Source organism: Ictidomys tridecemlineatus, chromosome 6 (assembly GCF_052094955.1).
Source record: "Ictidomys tridecemlineatus isolate mIctTri1 chromosome 6, mIctTri1.hap1, whole genome shotgun sequence".
Lineage (NCBI taxonomy): Eukaryota > Metazoa > Chordata > Mammalia > Rodentia > Sciuridae > Ictidomys > Ictidomys tridecemlineatus.
The window spans coordinates 2,665,823-2,687,835 of record NC_135482.1 but is presented as its reverse complement, the minus strand read 5'-3'; the positions used below and the strand labels follow the sequence as shown (position 1 = coordinate 2,687,835).

At 60.8% G+C, this 22,013-nt stretch overlaps 1 protein-coding gene across 1 annotated transcript in view; it reads right to left on the bottom strand.

The window, feature by feature from the left end:
* Celsr1 (cadherin EGF LAG seven-pass G-type receptor 1) overlaps positions 1-18,688 on the bottom strand; it is a 124,929-nt gene extending 106,241 nt beyond the window's left edge. The window contains exon 1 of the mRNA XM_021733011.2: positions 14,617-18,688. Coding sequence (XP_021588686.2) covers positions 14,617-18,220 — 3,604 coding nt within the window. The 5' untranslated portion in view covers positions 18,221-18,688. The remainder of the gene's footprint in view (positions 1-14,616) is intronic.
* Positions 18,689-22,013: the final 3,325 nt, after the last annotated feature.

The window sequence follows — 22,013 nt, the reverse complement described above, 5'->3', positions numbered from 1 at the left end:
CCTGGCCTGCAGCTGCGGCTTTCCGACCCAGTCCTCTGCCGTAAAACCTCAGGGGCAAAGGTGAACTTGGAGCCTTCAGCTGCACGGACAGGGGACACTGCATTGTGCAGCTGCCACCCAGGAGGCCCCCAGGAAGTGCTGGGAGCTAAAGCCTGAGACCTAACAGCGCGGGGAAGTAGGGATGCACTCCTGGGATCACAGAGACTGCACAGGGACCTGACCTAACGTGGGACAGCTCCTTACTAGGTGCACACGCCCTCCCCTCCAGGGCCCCTGGGGGAGGCCCTTGAGGCCTTCCTCCTACTGGCCCAGCTTGGAGAGGGCGCTGGGAGATGGGGCTGCAGAGTCCACCCCCAGGCTCCAGGGCTGGACTCACGGCAGGAACAGGGGCATCCCCGGGTGGGGGCACGCGGCCTCAGGACGAGGTGTCGAGGGCCTGGCAGTGAGGCCGTGGTGGTGAGCCGTGGTGGTGGGCCGGGGCTCCTCACTGGCGTGGCTCAGCCTCCCCACCCCTGGGCTGGGTGCTCAACCCTGGGTCCCAGCACGACTCAGGCAGGTCCCCTGCTCAGGTCACCCTGCCCCCGGCTCTGGCTACCCACTGTCACTCCAACCCAGTTCTGAGGAGGGGGCCTGGAGGGACAAAGATGTGGCCCCAGGTCACCCCAACAGCATCTGTGCATCCTCTGGAGACCCCCCTGGAGTGAGGAGGAGGCAAGGCCCAGCTCACCCCTCCTCCCTCCCCCTCCTCCCTCCCCCCCCCCAAGATCAGCCAAACCTGGAGCTCCTGGAAGCAGCCACCTGCCCCGCCCAGCCTTGCTGACTCATTCCCACACAAGCCCCTGCAAGAAGAGGCCTGGGGCTCCCGCTCAGCCCAGGAGGCTTGCCGGCACCTATCAGCCCAGCCCGGGCCTAGGGGAGCACCCCAGACCCACCTGCACCGCCCGGGTCCACTCCAAACTCAGTCACCCACGAGGTGGCTGCGTCCTCCACCTCAGCCCCTCTCAGGTGTGGGCAGCAGCCTAACTCTGGCCAGCCCCTCCCAGACGGCACACCTCGGCCACAGCCTGTGCCGAGAGAAGGAGGTGACCCCCCCCCCCCAGGCACCAGCAGGACACACCCTGGCACAGCCCAGGTGTCAAGCCACTTGGCCAGCAGGTCCTGCAGGCAGACTGTGGGCCCAGACCCTGCCCACGCACTGCCAGCCCCGACCAGGCAAGGGGCCCAAGACCTCCACCTGGGCCCTCCTGGGGGGAACAGAAAAGCTGGGACCACAGCCCACAGGTCCCCCACCACAGAGAGCTGTGAGCAGACACTCCCGAGCCACGTGGCCCAGGCAGGACGGCTCCCAGGTGTTTCATAAGCTAAATACAAAATGGGGGCCTAACCACAGGCTCCTTTAAGGCTGCAGACAGGAAACAAGGAAGCATGGCGGCCTGCCTCTCCCTGGAAGGGCAGCACTGGGAGGGCCGAGCCTGAGCCAGGATGGTGGCTCAGGGCTGCAGGAGGTGCCCACTGGGGACTCAACGGACAGGCCTCCCTACATGCATCCTCAGCACAGGACAGACCATGACCAGCTCTGTAAGTCCTATCTGCAGGACAGTCAGGCTCCCGGCAGCCAGTGTGGGGTGGTCAGCTCCTGCCACAGGGTCAGCCAGACCATGCAGTCCATTCAGCACAGACCACCATCCACAACAGCAGGAATGAAAAGCCTTCAAGACAGACTCCTTCAAAACAGGAGACGGTCATGGAGGACCTGGGTCCCAGCAAAGGTCAAAGAATCCTGGCGGCTGTGAAGGCACACTCTCGGCCACCAGAGAGGGTGACACGGACCTGCTCACGGGAATGCCCACGACAGCTCGCAGAGAAGTCACGACACGCTCTGTCCAAGTGGTGCTTTTGGAAAACACCGTCTTATGAACGCAGAGGGATAGCTGCTGGACCGTCCCCCGCTGGTTATCACCCCTGGGGAGGCTGCAGGTTCTCTTCCCACCTCCCACGGTGACTGTGGACAAGTCAGGACTGGGCCAGACTGAAGCCATGCGTCTCGGTGCTCCTCTCCACTGCTCTCCCAGGTCTCCCCACTGCCGGTAGGTCCTGCCAGTGGGAGCCCTGCGCTCACTGGGAGGGAAGGCCGCCTGCTCAGAGGCTGCAGGACAGCGGTGGGACAGGCTTCCAGGTGGGTCACACCTGGGAGGTGGGTTACCTGCCAGGAGGTGGGGCCCAGGGCTGCTGGGACAGGGGAGGGTGGTCCTGAGCAGGCCCCTGCAGTGGGGAGAGGCAGTGGGGAGCACACCCCCTTTGGCCCGGCTCCCATTCCCTCTGTGCGACCCCTTCCTGCTCGAATCACCCAGCAGGTCTGTTTTCCCGGTGGACTGACAGGTTCCTCTGGTCAATAAAATCAGCTCTTTCAAAAGCAGGAGTGTGGAGGACCCTGGTGCCTGGCCCTTCCCATGTGAAATGTCAGGCCCTCCGCTCTCCTGGGCACCCACCCGGCCAGAGCCCAGCTTCCTGGAGCAGGCCAGCAGGTGTGGGAGCCCAGGTCTAGGGAGGTCACAGTGCCAGGAGCCCCAGGAAGGACGCATCCTCAGGTGGGCTGCTGGGGAGGAGGCGGATGGAGGCCAGACACGCAGCAGGACCTCCACGGGACACCAAGGAAAGGCAGGACGTGACTCTGGCTCAGAGCTCACTTCTACAACATGAGCTTTGTCCTCTGGGCAAGTGGGGCCCGGGTGACCCACGGCTCTGGCCCTGGGACCTCAGTGCTGGGGCTCAGGACTGGGTGGGGCGGCCCCCACAGCAGGTGCTCTCAGAGCTGAGGCTTTGGGAGGGGAGAGGATTCCAGCCCGAGAAGGGAGTCAGGTTGAAGGAAGGCCGAGGCCCAGAAATGCCTCTGCGTGCAGGTGGGGGCCGGCGGAGAGGGCAGCGCGGGTCCAGCCCAGTGGGCAGCAGCCACAGCTGCGCTCCCAGATATAGCTGAGGGAGTACGGGCAGTGCTGCCGGGCTCAGGTCTGCGGCCAGGTGTTCAGGTCTGCGGCCAGGTGGTCAGGAGGGCCTTGGGCTCCCACCACAGGCCTAAGCAAGGGTCATGCAGGGCGACCATGCAGGAGGCTTCATGGACAACAGCACGGTGACCAACGGGGCTGGTTTGGCCACGATTTTCCATTTTAGCCCAGAAAGTCCCAAGTCCTTAAATCCCTCACCCTGGGCAAGGGGGGACCCCAGCAAGGCCCAGAGGAGGGAGGGAGTGCTCCCCAGGCAGCCTGGGCCTCACCTGTGACAGGCAGGCGGGGCGGGCCTGACCCTGGGCCTCAGCCATCCTGCCCCTCAAGCACCGTGCAGTCCTACTGCCTTCCAGCCGGCCACCCCAATGCCACCAAAACCAGCAACCCTGGTTGGAGAGGTCAGTGCGTCTCAGGACTTGACAATGCCCTTCCAGGTCATCAGAACAGACCAAAAGTGATATTCAGCTTGAAAACTGCCGACCGACATTAAAAAACAACTTAAAAATATACCATCTAAGGGTGGCAAAAAATGTGAAACCGGACAGTGGTGACAGGGCACGATGCTGCCACTGCACTGAGCGCCATCAGGCTGGACGCACTGAAATGGCCAGTCCTCTGAGCTGGCGGTGCCACCTGAGCCCCTGTAAGGACGTGCCCACCCAACCCAGGACCACAGGGAAAGGCTCACTTTTCAACTGTCTGCCACCTGGACCCCCCGGGGGCACTTCTGCACTCAGCCAACCAGAGCAGGTCCCCCTGCCCACCTCACAGTGGGCTCCTTAAGCCACCCTCAGGCCTGGGCACCTCCTGAGGCAGGGCAGGAAGGCAGGCGGCTCACAGCGGCCAGGCGGCTGGGGGCCAGCCGGAAACGGCAGGCGGCCTGCCCGGGCTGACCCTGCACGGCTCCCACCCCGCGCCCCAGACCCCCTGCAGCCTGTGCCACAGGCCCGCCCACCCACAGGGCCCACCCACAAGTGCTACTTGAGCCCTGTGCCAGGGCTGGCTAACCGTGAGACGCCCCTCTGTCTTCTAAGCAGGTTATAGGGAAAGACGGACCCAGGAGGCTGGGCTCCAACATCAGAAAGCAGAGGCAGGGGCCCTGGAGGAGCGAAGGAAAACCAGGGTCCCCTGGCCCCCAAAGGCACGCTTTCTCCCCAGGAGCCACCGCACAGAGGGGCAAAAGGCCCTCCCTAGCCCCCTGCCTCAGTCCCCCCTGCGAGTGCAGCCATCAGATACAAAGCCGGCCCTAAAGCTGGGCGAGGCGGCACAGGCCTGTCATCCCCGTGGCTCCAGAGGCTGAGGCAGGAGGATCTCAAGTTCGAGGCCAGCCTCAGCAACTTAGTGAAGCCCTGTCTCAAAATAAAATAAAAGGGCTGGGGGTCTGGTCAGTGGTTAAGTGCCCCTGGGTTCAGTCCCGGTATTAAAAAAGAAATCTTGCCCCTGAACACCTGGCCCACTTTCAAACCATCCCATGTTCCCTTCTAGCTCAAGACATGTCAGACCCAGGGCAGAGAAAAACACAGGAGGGAAATGGAACCCTGCTCAAGGCCCAGGGACTCCCAGCCAAACCAGGACCTGATGGCTGTCCCAACCCTAAAGCCACCAGCTGCCTGCCTCGGGGCCCGGTCTCCCCCAGAGAGAACCCCACCAGGCCCCCCTCACTTTCCCTCCAGCACAAGGCTGCGTCCAGGACGCAGAACAGAGTCTCGGGCGTGCACGCCCCGGCTCCCCTGCCTCGCAGCGCGCTCACAGCCAGGTGCCCGTGCAACACGCCACAGCCCATGGCCTGGACTTCCCGTCCTGCACACACACGGGCACCCCTGACCTCTGACGGCCACGTGCTGGACGGACAGGAAGCCTCTGAGAACAATAAACCTTGATATTTTCCATTCTCTCTTCTTTGAAAATATGGGCACTTTCAATGACATGCTAGAATTTTCCATGCATAAGAGATCACCGAGATGGAGAGGGGCCCCCACCCCCACCCCCGCGGCTGGGACGCTTGGCTTCAAGCCACAGTGTGTGTGGGGGGGGGTGCACCAACGTCCTAAAAATGCCCAAAGCTCACAGACCGCTGTCTACCAGCTCCGCGAGGCGCCTCCCACAGCCCACACCCGCACCGCGATCATTTGATAGTTATTTAGGGAGTGGGGAGCCCACAGGACACAACCCACAGGGGCCTCATCCTGAGCAACACTCGATCTGTTCAGAGGACAAAGGAGCAGGGTCCCCGTGCACCACGTGGCTTTGTAACCAGGGAGACGGTGCTGTGTTTCGGGTGCTCAAAGGAGAACTGGGCATCTGATCCCGGCGCCTGCTCCTCTTCCTATACCCCAGGACCTCCCCCTCCACCCGCTGAGAGACGTCAGGCCAAACTGCCTAAAGGTAGCAAATGCCAAAGAAAAATGCACCCAAGCCAGCACCCACGAAGCGGTTTGGAACCCAAGACTCAGTCCTGGGGGGAAGGGGAAGGAGCTGGGTCAGCCCTGGAACACAGCAGCTGCAGGCTCACCGGCCACCTCCTCTCACTTCCTCTCCCCCAGGTGGTAGATTCCGGAGGGGTACCCAGCACCAGGCCTCAGTCCCCAACTCGTCTCCCTTCCTGGGCTGGGCTGCGAGACTTGGGACACCAAAGATCCGGGGACACCTGCCCCTAAGCCGGAGGTCCCAGACACAGCAGCAAGCTGAGGAGCCACTCACCCACACAGGTGCCTCCGCACGGTCCCTGCTCTCTCCCCGGCTCCCCAGGAACATGCTTCTCTGTGAGCTCTCTCCATGCAGCTAAACAACCCGAGACCGTATCCACATACCAGGCACAAGAGAACTTAGGTGGAAGAGTGTGTCCTTGGCTGTTTAGGATGACGGGAAGTGGGTCCAGAGTTTGCAAGAACGTGCACAATGAAGAGACCTCAGCCCGGGAGGGGAACCCCAGAGGTGGGCACCGGCCTCGGGGCTCAGGATGGTGGGGCTGCTGGGCCACTCAGGCTTGGTCAAAACCCGTACCTGAAACCTCACAGCAGAGGGCCCGCCGCCTCGCCTCCGCCAGCTCAGGTGTACGACAGTTGGATCCCCCAGACCCCGAACTACCTGGGGCTCCTGATGCTGTGACTCTCCTCCACTCACATCGCAGAAATGGGCTCCCAGGCCCTTCTCTTGTCTGAGCAGAATGTCCTTGAGGCTCACCCACGTCACACCAGGTATGAGTGTTCCTGCCTGCTACGGCTTGGAAGGGAGGCGCTCCCCCAAAAGCTCATGAGTTAGGCAATGCAGAAAGTTCAGCAGCAAAATGATTAGCAGAGCCAGCGGGTTGATGATCTGAAGGACTGCAGGCAGGCGGGGCACAGGTGAGGGAGCAGGTCATTGTGGGTGTGGCCTTGGACTATATCCTGTCCCTGGCTCCTCTCTCTCTCCCCCCCTGTCTCTATCAGCCGCCATGAGTGAGAAGTTGCCTTCCACCATGACGTTCTACCTTACCTCAGATCCAGAGCAACAGAGGCAGCCAACCATGGACGGATCATCTAAAAACATGAGTCCCAAGGAAACCTCTCCTCCTCTAAGTCTTTTCCGGTGAGGTATTTTGGTCACAGAGACAAAAAGCCAACTGCACACCTGCTTCTGAAGGCGCTGCGTGGGTGGACCACATTGGTTCACCCGCCCTGCGATGGATGCTGGGTTGCTTCCACCTTGGTTTAAATTTTTTTAGTTGCCAATGGACCTTTATTTAGTTATTTACATGGGGTGCACAGAATCGAACCCAGAGCCTCACGTAGGCCAGGCCAGTGCTCCACCGCTGAGCCCCAGCCCGGCCCTGCTCCCACCTTTGACCATCACGAACAATGCTGCCTTGAACCCGGGGCACAACTACCTCTTCAGAACCTGCTCCTCATTCTCCGGGGACATGCTCAGAGGCAGGCTTCCAGATCCCACGGGAAGCCTGCTGTTCCTCTCCGCAGCCCGCCATGCTCCCGCCATGCTCCCGCCATGCTGTTTTCCTCGGCAGCGAAGGGCTTTCCGTTCCCACAACAACACGCCAGGCTCCCGGTCTCTCCAGGCTCCCCCACACTTGCTGATGTCTGGTGTCCCAGTGGTGGCACCGCCCCGTGGCTTTGGTCTGCACTTCCCTAAGGAGGAGCCATGCTGAGCATGCTTCTTGGCCATTTGTATTCCTTAGGGAAATGTCTATTGGAGCCACTTACCCACTTTTGAGTCTCAGGTTGTTTTCTTATTGAATTGTGGGAGTTCTTTATATACCCTGGATATTAATCCCTTAACAGACGCACAATTTACAAATGTTTCAGCCCCAGGAACCAGACCCAGGGGCACTCTTCCACTGAGTTACATCCCCAGCCCTTTTTATCTATTTACTTTTTTCCTTTTTATTTTTTATTTTGAGGCAGAGTCTAAGTTGCCCAAGATAGCCGCAAACTTGCAATCCTCCTGCCTCAGCCTCTAGGTGGCTGGGATCACAGGCAAGTGCCACACACTCAGCTTCATGACCGTTTTCAAGTGAGATGACTTCTCAGCACCTGTAATGTCATGGGCAAGAGGAAGAGAGTATTCCAAACCACAGCCACCTCCTGGCTGGACGTCTGCGTTTCCAATCCTGTACCTAAAAAAATTCAAACCTTGGGAAAGTGAAGGGAGGTCCTGGGAGATTCTGGTCCTTCCCCATCAGGCCCAGAGGGGGCTGGACTCACCTGGAGTCAGGCGATCAGCAGTGGGCAGCTGGGAGGGCCCACCCCAGGCCAAGCCCCTGGTGAAATCTCATGTCTCTCAGAGAGCTAGCGGTCATCCATGACAGCGTCACAGCACATGTAAGAACTGCTGCTGGACCATGGCCGTGCCCAGCGTGTCCGGCGGCAGAGCTGCACAGCAGCTGGCCAGCCTCACGCTGACTGTGCGCAATCAGCCGGCTGATCAGCGGTTACTGCCCTGCAAGGGAGTTCTTATCTCCCAATGCTAACACAGAGCAGGATTTTATTTGAATTAGTCGCTGTTAGTTTACCTTAACTGAGTGTCATTTAGATTAGATATGAAAAAGCTCTGAAACTGTAAAAACAAATACAGAACTGGGAGTGGAGACGGAAAATTTCTGACGGATGGATAGATGGAAGGTGCGAGGCGGGGCGGGAGGCAGCTCCCTGTCAGTGGCGGCTGGGCTCTGCAGCTGGAAGGCCCTCAGAGCACGGCTCCGCCCCTGCTCAGCCTGGACACCTCACCTGGTATCTACCTCCCCGGACCCCAGAAGCAGCCCTGCTGACTCCTAAGGGCCGCCCCACACAGGGCAAGGGCTCACCCTCCTGCACCTGGTGCCCACCTGCCCTGCACACACCAGCATCCACAACAGCTCCACACAGAGACCCACAGGGACAGGAGACAACTCCCCGAGATCCCCCACCCACTGTTACCCCCGCCCAGCATCGCAGACACACCCCGGGCAGCCAGCAGCACAGGCACCATGTGCACAGGACTCTCCACCCTCCTGCTTCCTGTTTGGTGGTGGCTCACGCTGGGCTCCATGCCCAGAATCCCTGAGCCTGTGCCCAAGGCCTTGGGCTGTCACAGTGGCCCCTCTGTGGCCTAGCCATCAGTGGGCAGTGGTCACTGTGGTTAGAGCACTAGACGCACAGGTCTGAGCCTGGTTCTGCCTTCCAACCTCAGTTTCTGAGCCTGACAAGGGGTTTCTGTGGGACGATGCAGGCAGACCCCGAGCGGATGCTCAGATAGTGGGCAGACCACAACCCAGGCAGGCAGCAATAGACACCTGGCCAGAACAGCCCACCTGGTGGGGCCCAAGAACAGCCCAAACTCCCCACAGAGCGGTTCCTGGGCTACAGAGAAGCAGGACTGAGGATCCAGATACAAGGGCAGGACGGCGGCCAGGCGCAGCTGCTAACGCTTGCTGTGCACACCGCTGACCTGGGCACCGCTGACTCCCTTGGAGCCCCACTTCCTGGTCTGGAAAATAGGGGTGCTTCCACTTGGATGGCAAAGCCCAGGAACTTAGGGTCACCTGCTCGTCCAAAGTTCACCTTTGTCCACAGTGTCCCAGGAAAAGCAGCTGCAAAGCCCCCTGCACTCCCCCGCAGTGACAAACCACCTGTTCCAACAGCTCCCGGTTGTGACTCTCCACGGGGTGTGCATGCGCCTGACATCTTGACCTCTGCAGGACAGCCCTGTGAACCAAGGGCCAGCAGCCCTCCCTGCTTCCAGGAGGGCCACAGTACAGGACACACTCCCAGCCCCCAAAGGCCCCCAGCTTTCAAGGTCCCCAGCACATTTCCTAGTGTCCCCAGACGGGGTTAAAACAGTGCCTTGGGGGTGGCAGGAGGGAGGTGCTTTCCTGCATGATCTGCCCTGAAAGCAGGGGTGCGTGTCAAGTGACAGAAGCCCTGGCCTCCATCCAGGACCCCAAGAGACAGACACTAGAGTGACAGCAGCAACACCTGGCCAAGTGGGGCTTCTCCCAGCTGTGGAATGTCACATCTCGAAAACTGCGCGGATCACAGGTACGCACAGGTTCTCGCCTGAAGCAGAAGTGTGAGAATCCCACTGTGGAGCTTCCTGAAAAAGGCCCATCCCCTGCCCCAGGGCATGTCCCCCCACACGGAGGGAGGGACTGAAGAGGGCTCTTGGGGGTGCTCTGGATCCCCTGGCAGGGCCCCATGCCTCTGGGTGACCCCACCCAGCTCATTCCAGAAATAACCTACCACAAATATTTGCCAAGTGTTCCCGAGAGCCAGGCCCCGGCCCGCGGGGAGCAGAGGCAGCCGGGGTGGGGGTGGGGGTCAGCCTGCAGGAAGGAGCAGCCCCAGGCACGAGTTTGTCCCTGGGACCCTCACAGCCTAGAACCCGACCCCCGTGTTTCCTGGGGTGACCCAGCACCCTTCCAAAAAGATCACCGGAAAGTACCGGGAAGACCAGGGAGTGTGACTAAAGGGCCGCCTCCGGTACTCAGGGGCCTGATTCTGGACGCTGACATGAACCTGTGTTCGGGTTAGAGGACACCAAGGAAAACCACAGAAAACCATTTCCCGCCGGCTGTGAACAGCAAACACCTGGCCAAACTCGTGCATACTTTCCACATGCTCTGCCCCACAAGATAACATCTACCTCTGTTTGGATCTCAGCGCTGGCAGGGACAGAGGCCTGTGGCACCCGGCCATACACACGCCCCAGGCCCAGACGCTGCTGCCAGGGGCCCCACCTTCCACCTATCCCGCTCCTCAACCGGTGTCTGCCATGGCCTACACGTCAGCTCAAACCAAGCAGACTCTTCCACGGTGACACAGGTCCTCCACAGAGCTCCAGAGCCACCAACAACACCAGCCACCACCCAGGTGACTTCAGCAGCCCCCTCCTGCCCCTCACCTCACCTGGTGCTGCTGGGCGCCCTGCCATGGCACGTCAGGCCCCTGGGGACCTGCACCCCTTCCCGCCTCCCAGGGCCCTGCTCCCACGGCCTCTGCCCTCGCCCCCTCCAGGCCCAAAGACTCAGAGAAGCAGCTACCAGCAGCACCCCCAGCTGCACAGGGCTTGGCCACAGCAGGCCTGAGAGACCCTGGAACAATGCCCACCCCACCTCCAAAGAGGCCCAGAGGCTGCTGGTACCCAGTTAGGAGGCACCTGCAGGGGCAGGGGTGTCGCGGGGCGGGCCAGGATGCTGGTGCACACTGAGCTCCCAGCTCCCCTCCCGGGCCTCTCCGCAAGGCGCCAGCACCTGTCCTCAGGCTCCCTAACCCCAGGGACCTCCTTCAGGAGGGGCCTCCTTCAGGCGCCCCCCCTTGGGCTCTCCCCATGTGGTCCGTCCTGTTCTGGCCTCACACAGACCCTTTGGTCCTATGAATGGGAGCACAGTTGCCACCATACGCAGGTGTCCCCAGAGCTTCCTTGGTGTGCCCATTTCAGACGGGAGTAATGCCAGGTCCACCCACATCAGGAGGTGGCAGCAAGAATCCAATGTGGCCTGAGAGGACAGTTCCCGGCCACGTCATGACCCTGCCCCTGCCACCGAATCTGACCGTCTCTCCTGGCAAGTGCTTCCCTGGTCACCCGTGCTTCGCGGGAACCCCTTCAGGGGCCTTGGCCCTGCTTTCTGTTCTCTCAGCCCAGAGACCAGCCGTCAGCAACCACAACACTGTCCCAGCCTCCCAGCAGGTCCTACAGAACACAGTAGATCGCTCCAGGCTCCGGGGATCCCTCCACCTCTGGTCTCCCACTAGCTGCTCACCTCACACCCCCACGTTGGCACAAATTCCCACCCCCCACCCCTGCCACTGAAGTCAGCAATCTGTGTATGGCCAGGGCCACGCTGGCTCTCCAGGGCCACACTGGCTCTTGGGGGCCTCCAAAGGGCTCTTGGGCCTCGTGCACAATGGATGCTCGGTAAGTTAAAGTCACTCCTGCTTCTAAAACACATGAGCACATCTCCAAAGCCATCAGAGCCTTTAAACGGTTAACCAGTCGCCAGAAGTGGCCCATGGTTTCTGTCCCTCAGAGAATCCAGCTCGGCCACTGAGGTGATTCAAGACCACCAACCTTTGCCAACTGCGCGTTTCGGGGAAATGTGATACCTCCCATGCAGGCCGCGCCTGGCACAGCAGGCAGCCCGACTTCCTTGTCTGTGACCTTCTGTTTAAAAGTCCCTGTGCTATCCTGCATTTAACTAGGCAAATACCTTTAAAACTTCACCCGACCTGCAGGACCGTCCACTCCCCCTCAGAGCAAACGGCACACAGATTCCCAATCGTATGATTCCGCTGAGTTCCAACATTTTCTGACACATGTGGATGACTCACCGACCAACCGTTTTCGCCCCGTGACACGGCCACACACCTGCACCCTGGGAGACGTGGGGACGTTACCTTCCACGGCTGCCAAGTTCTGTGATGCTCACAGCTTGAGAACCCACCCACAGGCACCCACATGTTCCAGGTGCACTAAAAATGTCAGCGTCACTAAAAGACCCACGTCTGCAAGGGGCCACGCTGGAGTTTTGCATCGGGTTCCCAGGCACATGACTTTGAAAAACACACGCAGCTTTTATAAACGTTCACGGGGAAAAAATCCCAGCCACGGAAATCGAACACCTCATTCAAAAGTGCCACCTATGAAATGAACACCTTAATAGCTAATGGTTTTTAAAAGATGGCAGCTTTCTGAATTCCACTATATTCAGACTTCAAAAATTTTGAAGGCGGGGGCTGGGGTGTCAATCAGCAGTAGAGCACTCCCCTAGCATGTCCAGGGCCCTGGGTTCCATCCCTAGGACCAGGGGGAAAAATTACATTTTTTCCCAAAAAAGCGTTTTGTCCTTGGGGGGGCAACCCAACCCCATCATTGCTATCCCTGGAGAATGAAGATGATCCCCAGGCCAGGCTGCAGGGAGCTGCCCCCCTCTAGCGCATGCCCGGGGCCCTGGCCCAGAACTGCAGGCTGGCCTTCCTGCCCAGAGCCTCCAGGGCAGTAATAATGCATCAAAGACTTTAGGGTAGGCTGTAAAGCCTGCGCTGACAATTGCACCTCATTGAAAGTGGTTTCAGCTTGAATCAACAGCCTCCCGCAGGGTTCCTTACAAAGCCAGAGTCTGGAGGCTGCTGGGATTGGTTGGATCCCACAGGACTCTGCCATGAGGACCTGCGGGTCTCAATCTCCTGTGAGCAGCTTCTTGGGGGCAGTAAACAGTGTCCACGGCCTGGGGGTCACACAGCACACCAACATGACTACCTCACGCAGCTTCTGACCTGGCCTGGAGTCATCCAGCTTTGGATTCCTCAGAATTGTTCCCAAGGTAGGGGGGGGGGGCAGTGAGGGGCGGTTTGCTTCATTCCCATCCTGGTGCCCCATCCCTGGCTGCACAGCCCTGAGAAGGTCACTCAGTACCTGTGCACCTACCTCAGTGTCACCGAGGAACAAATGACAATGTGACTGTGAGAGTTTGGGAAGCTCCTGACAGCCAGAGACCAGCCTAAGGTAACCGTCATGTGGGGGTGTCAGTGCACCAAGCCCCAGATGTCCTTGAGGGCCACTCGGCCAAGGACCCTCAGCCAGAAATGGCCGTTGAGACGCAGCGTGGAGCCTCCACACCTGCTGGGAGCCCTCAGTAATCCGCATCCATCTGAACCCTGCTCTCTACTCACACAGGGGCCCGCACCGTGGACACCACACAACACCCTGTCTCAGCACCCACCTGCTCCCACTAACGCACCGTGTCCCCTGAAAATACACCCAACCCTACTATCTTGCCAAGTTGTTTCTGCACAGGCCAAATTTTCCACTCCGTCAGATGAAGCGGCGTGGGGGTGCCGGGTGCACGGGGAGTACCCACAGTCTGGTTGACAGTCTGTCCCCCGGAGCCTGTTCCGTATTCTTTACACACTTTCACGGCATCACAAAACCTGAAGTGGTCACCAACAGGGTGAGTTCGTGGCCAGAACCTATGCTGAGGTGTCACATGACTTCAAAATCAACCCTGTGAGACCAGATCCTATGAGGAACCATCTGTCCCATGCCAACTCTCTACGGACAAACAGCCAGCGGCGGAAACTCTGCAAAGTGGATTTTCATTTCTCACAGGACGCCCACAGCGACATTGTATCACAGTGATCACTTAAACAGGGACCCAAAGGCCCACAGGACCCTTCTGGGCAGCATATTGATTTCATAAATAAGGCCACCTGCCTGCCCAGCTGACTACATCCACAGGTGGGTAGGCAGACAGGCCACCTCACAGAGCCACCAGAGGACCCTTCCTTGTCCCCTATCCCCTGCCCAATCCTGTCTCCCCACGACTCCCAATTCCCACACCCTCCATGGTCCTCCTGTCCTTGGTACCACAGGCTGGACCCCTGCAAGTGCAGGGTCAGCAGCACGCAGCGCCCGCGCTTCGCCACCAAGCCACTGGTAGCTGAGCTGAGATGCCTCTCCTTCTGCCCCCCAGCCCAGAGCAGGCAAGCAAGGTTCTCCTACCGGATCCACCACTAAGATGGGCGGCCTCTGAAATAACTCCCAAATTACAAGCCGGCGTCCAGAGCCGGAGCCAAGATCAAACGGAGTTACACGTTTCAAAGAGCTGCACAGAGGCGGGAACACACACGTGAGCCGAGCTGTTATTATCTGGAGGAGACAGAAAAGCAGACCAAGGGAACTCCAGCCGTATTACAGGGTGACTCAGGGAACATCAGCAATTTCCAAGGGTCCCACCCGGGGACTAATTGGCACATGGGGCAGGCAGTGACCTTTGATCCCTCAGACAACCCTGCCTGCAGCGGCTGACTCAAGGACATCACTCAGCACACCAGACGACCCAGATAACCCTGAGGCCAGGTTTTAATAGCACAACTGGAGAAAAGCCCTGAGAAAGCCTGCACTTGAACTTGAAGAAGCCCAGGCCTGCTCCTGGCAAAACTGCTGAGGAAAGCGGAGTGCTGCCTCTCCCCGGTGCTTGGCCTGGCGGGCAGCATGCCCCCAACCTGCAACCAGAGGCAGCACAGGCCCCAAGAATTGCCCAGGCCCTGCCTGAATGGGCCCGAGCATGCCCAGCGGGGCCCTTGGCGGGTCTCCGCAGCTCCCCAGGCAGCCCACAGGAAGGCCCTCTTCCTCCCCGGCCACTCACCCGACACAGACACTTCCATGAGAGCCTCCAGCGGCCGGTTGTTGTCCAGGTCCCGACTGAGCTGCAGCTCACCCGTGGCCGGGTCCAGCAGCAGCAGGGCCAGCTCATTGCCCTGCAGGAAGGTGTAGTTGAGGCTGTCCGACAGGTCGGGGTCGTGCGCTGGGATGCGGCCAATCACACCAGTGGGGAAGCTGTTGGACTTGTTGGTGACATAGTTGTTGAAGAGGATCTGAAAGTCCGGAAGCTCAGGTGGATTGTCATTCTGGTCCAGGAGGTGGACCCGCACTGTGGCCCGGCTCACCAGCGGGGCCGACGTGGCCTGCACCACTAGCACATAGTCTCTCTGGACCTCAAAATCCAGCTCGACCAGGGCTCGCAGGTCCCCACTCAGCAGGTCCAGCTGGAAGACCTCTGGCACATTGCCCTCCACGATCTGATACATGATCTGGGCATTGGGGCCTTCGTCGGGATCACTGGCCCGTATCCTGGCCACCACCGACCCCACTGGACTGTTCTCTTCTACAAACAGCTCCAGTTCATCCCTCTCGAACACAGGGGGGTTGTCATTAATGTCCAAGACAGACACCTGGATGTCCACAGAGGCACTCAGGGGAGCAGGGCTGCCCCGATCCACAGCCAGAGCCCGGAGGTTGTACACGGCCACATTCTCACGGTCCAGTCGGCGCTGGGTACGGATCACACCTGAGGTTGGCTCAATGTAGAAGTCCCCATCACCATCATCCCCGCCCTGGAAGGTGTACAACAGGCGGCCGTTGGGGCCCGAGTCCCGGTCAGTAGCAGAGACCTGGAGGACGCTGGTAGATGGGGGAGCATCCTCGAAGACAGAACCCTGGTAGAAATCTCGCAGAAACCTGGGTACGTTGTCATTGGCATCCAAGATGAGGATCTCCAGGGAGGTGGTGTCTGACTTCTGAGGGATGCCGTTGTCCTGAGCAGTGATGGCCAGTGTGTAGGCGGCCTGGTCCTCATAGTCCAGCTCCGTCATGGTGTAGATGGTACCAGTGTCAGGGTCAATGCGGAACTGTGGCACAGGGTCCTCCAGCACGTAGGTGATGCGGGCATTCTCTCCCGTGTCTTCGTCGGTGGCACTGATGGTGGCAATGGAGGTGCCCACCGGCCGGTCCTCGCTAACACTCACCGTGTAGTGGGAGCTCTGGAAGACCGGCCGGTGCGTGTTGGCGTCAGTGACGTTGATGAACACCTGCGCAGTGTGCGAACGCGTGCCGTCGGACGCGGTCACCGCCAGCACGTACTGCCGCTCCTGCTTATAGTCCAGCGGCAGCGCCAGGGTGATGAGGCCGCCGCCGCTCTGACTGCTGAGCGCAAAGCGGTTCCGCGTGTTTCCACCTGTGAGCTGGTAGGTGATCACGCTGTTGGCGTCGCGATCGCGGGCCCGCAGGGTCAGTACGCTGCTCCCGACAGCTGCATCCTCATTCAATCGCAGCTCGTACGTGGGCTGGGTGAACACTGGGTCATTGTCATTTACATCCAGTACCGTGATGGACACGCTGGCAGAGGAGCTCATGGGCGGCGAGCCGTGGTCCACTGCCTCCACCCCAAAGCTGTAATGCTCCACCTCCTCCCGGTCCAGCTCTGCGCACACAGTGATCCAACCCGAGCTATTGTGGATCTGGAAAGGGAAGTCCAGGGTGGAGGTGGGGTCCTCAGAGCCAGCACTGCCGCCCCCCAGGGCAGCAGAGGCTGTGTCCACCAGGCGATAGCGCAGACGGGCATTCTCACCCGAATCTGCATCAACCGCCTGAATGTGCAGCACGGAATGGCCCAGAGGCACGTTCTCCAGCACAGCAGCCTGGAAGGGGCTGCTCACAAAGATGGGTGCGTTGTCATTAACGTCCAGCACCTGCACAGAGACCAGCCCCGAGGAATTAATGAGGGGAGGCCGGCCCCCATCCTGGGCCTTGATTCTAAGTGTATACTCGCGGATGGCCTCGAAATCCAGCGGGTTGATCACATCCAGGCTCCCGCTCAGAGAATGCAGGTAGAACTGCCCCTTCAGGTTCCCACTGATGATGCTGTAGTGGATGGCCGCGTTCTGACCCTGGTCCCTATCAGTGGCCTGCACACGCAGCACAGCGGTGTTCACGGCCACGTCTTCGGGCACCTGAACCACATAACGCTTCTCACTGAACTGAGGGTAGTTGTCGTTTTCGTCCTCCACTAAGATGTGCACGGTGGCCGTCGCGCTGAGCGGGCCTGGGTTGCGTCCCTGGTCGTTGGCCTCCACCAGCAATTGGTACTCAGCCGCCTCCTCCCGGTCCACCACTGCCCGGGTGCGCACTACTCCCGAGCGTGCATCAATTTCAAAGACACCACCCGCACCCTGCAACAGGCGGTAGCGCATATTGGCATTGGAGGGCGCGTCACCATCGGTGGCACGAATGGTCAGCACCTCGTAGCCCACTTCGAGGTTCTCACGCACACGCTCGCGGTACTCAGACTGCTCAAAGACCGGGCTGTGGTCGTTGGTGTCGCTAACTGTAACGGTGAGGTAGGTGGCGGCCGAGCGCCGTGGCGAGCCGTGGTCCACGGCACTAACCTTGAGCACATGAGTGTCCTTGGTCTCGCGGTCCAGCGCGCGGGCCGTGCTCACCGCGCCGGTGGCAGAGTCGATGAGGAAGTAGCCATTGGAGCGCTCGTCGAAGAGCGCCTCCATCTGGTAGGTCAGGCGCCCCGCCTCACCTTCGTCGGGGTCCAGCGCACGCAGTTCGATGACCAATGTACCTGCTGGCTCGTTCTCGGGCACCGACACCTGGTAGCTGGGCAGCGGGAACTGCGGACTGGTGCTGCTGCCCGCGCCCCGCCGGGCCCGCCGCGCGGCTCCCGCCCTGGCCTGGAGCCGGATTGGAGATGGCGTTGGCGGCGGCGGCGACGCTGAGGGCGTCCCCGCGGTCATCTCCAAACCCTGCTCAACCTGGACGGCGCCGGCCGCACGCTGCAGGGCGCACAGGAAGCGCAGGCTGGCCGAGTCGCCCTGCGGCAGGCAAAGGAGGCGGCGCGGGCAACGGGACCCAGGTCGCGGTGGGCAGCTGCAGGCGGGGAAGGTGGTAAGGACTGTGAGCACCGAGTGAAATGGAGCCGCGCTGCCGCCAGGATCCGGGAAGCAGATAGCCCTGCTGAGCCCAGGAACCGAGCGCAGTGTCCACGCTCGCAGCTCCGCACCGGGGACCGATCGGCGCCGCAGCCGGGAGCAGCAGCCGGAGCCAGGGGTGCTCGCCAGCAGCAGCGGGCTCTGAGCCGTCTGGGCGCCCGGCATGGCCAGACGGACCTGCAGCGGCAGCGGCCGCCCCAACAAGCGCGCGCATCCCCGGAGCCCCGCGTCCAGCCCGCGCCGCCGTCCGGTCAGCAGCCCATCGCGGCTCACGTCCAGCAGTTCCCGCAATGCCCGGGGCGTGCGCGCAGCATCCAATGCGTAGGTCCAGCCGTGCCCGATCGCGAAGGCGCGGGCCCTGCCGGGCACGCGCGGCTCCCAAGCAGCCGCTGGTAGCCCCAGAGCCGGCAGGGCGGCGGCGGCGGCGGCCAGGAGCACCAGCGCGGGCAGCACGGGCGGTGGCGACGGCGCCATAGCCCGGAGCCCGAGCCGGGCGCCCGAGCACAATCCATGCACCCGGCGCACCTCCGCATCCACCCGGCGTGGCCGGGGGGCGGCTCCCGCGCGCCCGGTACCGGGCCCTCGGAGCGACCCGCACCCTGCCTCCCCGGGGGCCCAGACGGTGACACCGGAGGCCACGCGCCCGGCCTTCCCCGCAGCTTCCACTTCGAAAGCACTTTGCGAAAGTTTGCGAAGTTGGTTTCAAGATGGCTCCTCCGCCGTCCCGGGAGGGCGCCGCGCATCAACCTGCGGCAGCAGCGGCTCCAGGCGGCTCCAGGTGGCCCCGGCGCGGGCTCGGCCCGGCGGGCGTGGGAAGCGGGGCGGGACCAGGCGGGGCGGGGGCTGAGCTCTGGAGCGGTCTGGGCCGCGCCGTAGCGCGCCTCGCAGACCCTGGCGGCCGGCTGCTGCCTGGGCGGTGCGCTGGGCCCGCGCCCCTCCGCCGGCGCTCTCCCCGCCCCTGGACCGGCCCCGCCCCGCCCCCGGCCCAGCCGCTTATTGTTCTACCCCGGGGGGAGCCGGCCCCGAGGTGCGAGCCGGGATGATCGCTATGGAGACGCGGGGGCGCGGCCCGGTTGGGCGGGGAACCTGGCCCACTCCCCGGCGGCCTCCCCACTGGACCTCCCCGGGGGCGGGGCCGAGGAAGCCGCGCGCAGAGAGGCGGGGCCGGGACCCCCGGCCTGGCTCTGCTCTTCGGGCGCGCGGGAGCGGTCCAAAGGCTCGCACCCCACCCTGGTAGGGCCGATCCACGGATTCCGCGGCCCCCAGTGCCGCGCGGGTTCGGCCCGGGGCGGACAGTGCCGGAGGTGCCGGGAGCCCCCATGAAGAGCTGCGACTGCGGGGGAGGGGGGTCAGTTACACATTTACTAGGGGCGCGAACCGAGGCTGAAATGCTTGGCCCCCACACACAGTTCTCTGTACTTTGAAATCCAGGGCGCAGCTAACCGCATTCAGTCCACTTGGTTTAAGTGCAAAATTGAAAAGAAAAGAAAAATAACCTGGGTTGCCGGTGGGGATCTGGAGGGGACAGCGGAGGCGAGCTTGTCGCATTCGCGCACTGGTCGTCCGGTCCCCAGGCCACCAGCTACTCCTGAAGCGCAATGCTGGGGAATGAGGGCCCTGGAGGCCACTGGCGGCCGGCCACTTCCTGGCGGGGTGGGCAGGTGGAACTGCGACAACCCCCCCCCCCCCCCCCCCCCGCCAGTCCCTGCGGAGCAGAGCGGTGAGAGCGTGAGACACACCGTCCCACTCCCGCAGGGAACCACGGGGAGGGAGCCTTAGATCTGCGACTCCCTGGGGGCTGCCGGCTGAGAGGTGTGGGCTTTAGGACTTGGCACCCCTCAGGGGCGGGCCTGTAGGACATGGAGGACGGGGGAGACCTCCCGCCTGGACCAGTTCCTGGGCCACAGCCCCAAGCTCAGCGTCCAAGACAGGGTCCCTTAGAGCCTGGGCCGGGTTTCTACGTGTGTGTCCCCTCCGCTCCGCCAGTTTTACTCGTCGTTGCAAACGGTGACGACCTAAGGTACGGTTACTTGGGAACCTTTTAATTCTGGGAGTTTCCACTGGCAAGTCCTTCCGGGAAATGTGTGCGTGGAGGGAGGGAGAAAGGCCACCCCCTAATGTGACAGGTCCAGGACCCCCCAGACCGCCCAGGGCCTGGACTTGGACTCCCATGGGGGGAGCTCAGGGATCAGGTTGAGGAGGCAGTGTGGACACCTGGCCTGGAGGCCCAGGCTGCGTTGAAGGGGGTGGAGAGAGCCGAAAGCGGGAGAACCCGCAGGAGTGCATATTTTGTAATAGGGTTTCAAATAGGGTGGGGTGGGTTTAAATAAACAGAATTCAAATACAGCAAGTGGGTTCGGGTGTGGGCATGCTTTCCTTGGAACAGGACACCTGCAGGCTGCAAGGTAACCACAGGGACAGCCCAGACACCGTTTCCTGGTCCTAGGGGCCAAACAGGAACACATGGCCCAACCTCACTAACAGATCTGCAAAGGGTAGAAGCAGAAGAGGATCCCATTCACACCCAGGTGCAGGCAGGCCGAGTCCACCGTGGGGTCCACCATATTAAGTCCACAGTTTTAAAGGGAGGAGGGGGTGCTATAGAAAGATGGGCTGCCGTGCTTGGTGGGGCTGCAAGGTGTCCGGTGGCATCCACAGGACAGAAAGCTCAGTGACACGGTGCCTCGTGAGTGCAAGGCCCTGGTTTCTCTCTTTCCTTTGTGTGGGTGTAGAACTGGAGCTTGAACTCAGGGGTGTTTTACTACTTGCAAACTTTGATCCTCCTGCCTTAGCCTCCCAAATTGCAAGTCCCTGATGTTGATCCCCAGCACAAAAAATAAAGTAAAATTACAAATCTGAAGTGGTTGGCATCGTTTGGACTAGTGTGAGCTTGGCGCAGGCCTACCTACCCTCTCATTCTGCCTGAACGTGACCGTAGTGCTGGATTCGCAGTGTTGGTGAAGGATGGAAGAGGCCCTGCATGAGGGGTGGGCACAGGCCTGGCTTGTGTGGACCCTAGCCTCTCCCCTCCTGCCATCTCTCTGCGGCTGTTACCCAGCACAGCAGCGAATTCCAAGTTAACAGCTCAGTCGTTTGCTCTCCTCGGGGAGCTGCAGGAGCTGCAGCGTTTATCCAGTGGCCCAAGTGGTCTGTGCTGGGCACTGGTCCAGTCCAACCAGCATGCGTACACAAAGTGGAGCTGAGGCCCACAGAGGGGAGGGGAAACATGGGGCTCCATGAAGGGACATGGCATGTGGAGTGGCCCCGTCCAGCACAGGCCACCATCCTCCTTAGATGAGCCGTGGGGTGGCTCCAAGCAGGACATGCCCACCATCTCTAAGAACCAGGGCCCGCCCATTGACTTACTGACTCTCACTTAGGGACCCACACTAGGTTGAAGGGACTTTTTTGTCCTAGGAATTGAACTCAGGGTTGCTTTACCACTGAGCCACATCCCCAGCCTTTTTATTTTTTGATAGGGACTCTCTAAGTTGCTTAGGACCTCACTACATTGCTTAGGGCCTTGCTTAGTTGCTGAGGCTGGCCTTGAACTTGAGATCCTCCTGCCTCAGCCTCCCAAGTCACTGGGATTAGAAGTGTGTGCCACCACACCTGTCTCATGGTGTTTGATGTGCCTGGAATCACTTTTCCACCATTCCCAGGAGCTCAGGGAACTGGATCTGATATTTCTATTTTGCAAGCCGCCTGAGTGTTTCACATGAACTTGAGTGTTTTTTAAAATAGAAATAGAAGCTGGATGTGGTGGCACAGGCCTGTAATCCCAGCAGCTCAGGAGGCTGAGGCAGGAGGATCAAGAATCCAAAGCCAGCCTCAGCAACAGCAAGGTGCTAAGCAACTCAGTGAGACCCTGTCTCTAAATAAAATACAAAATAGGGCTGGGGTGTGGCTCAGTGGTTGAGTGCCCCTGAGTTCAATCCCCCATACCCCCCCCAAAAATAGAATTTATTGTAATAATGCAGAAACTCTAGGTTTTTAGTGTCCTATGTGAGCTAAGAGAGCTTAGAGTGCTTTTTCTCAGGGGCTCAAACCAGAACCCAAGTGAGTTGTAGAATTTGTTGGGTACACAGCACATTCCGGGGCCAGGTTTTAAACAGTGAGGAGCCCTAAGAAACCACCCAGCAGGGCAAGTCCAGGCGGGGCTCCACTCTGCCCCTTTTCGGAAGATCCCCCAGGGAATAGAGGTGGAGCCCCTCCCAGGCCCCCACCTTTGGTGGGCCCGGCTCATGGAAAATCATGAAGTTAAATC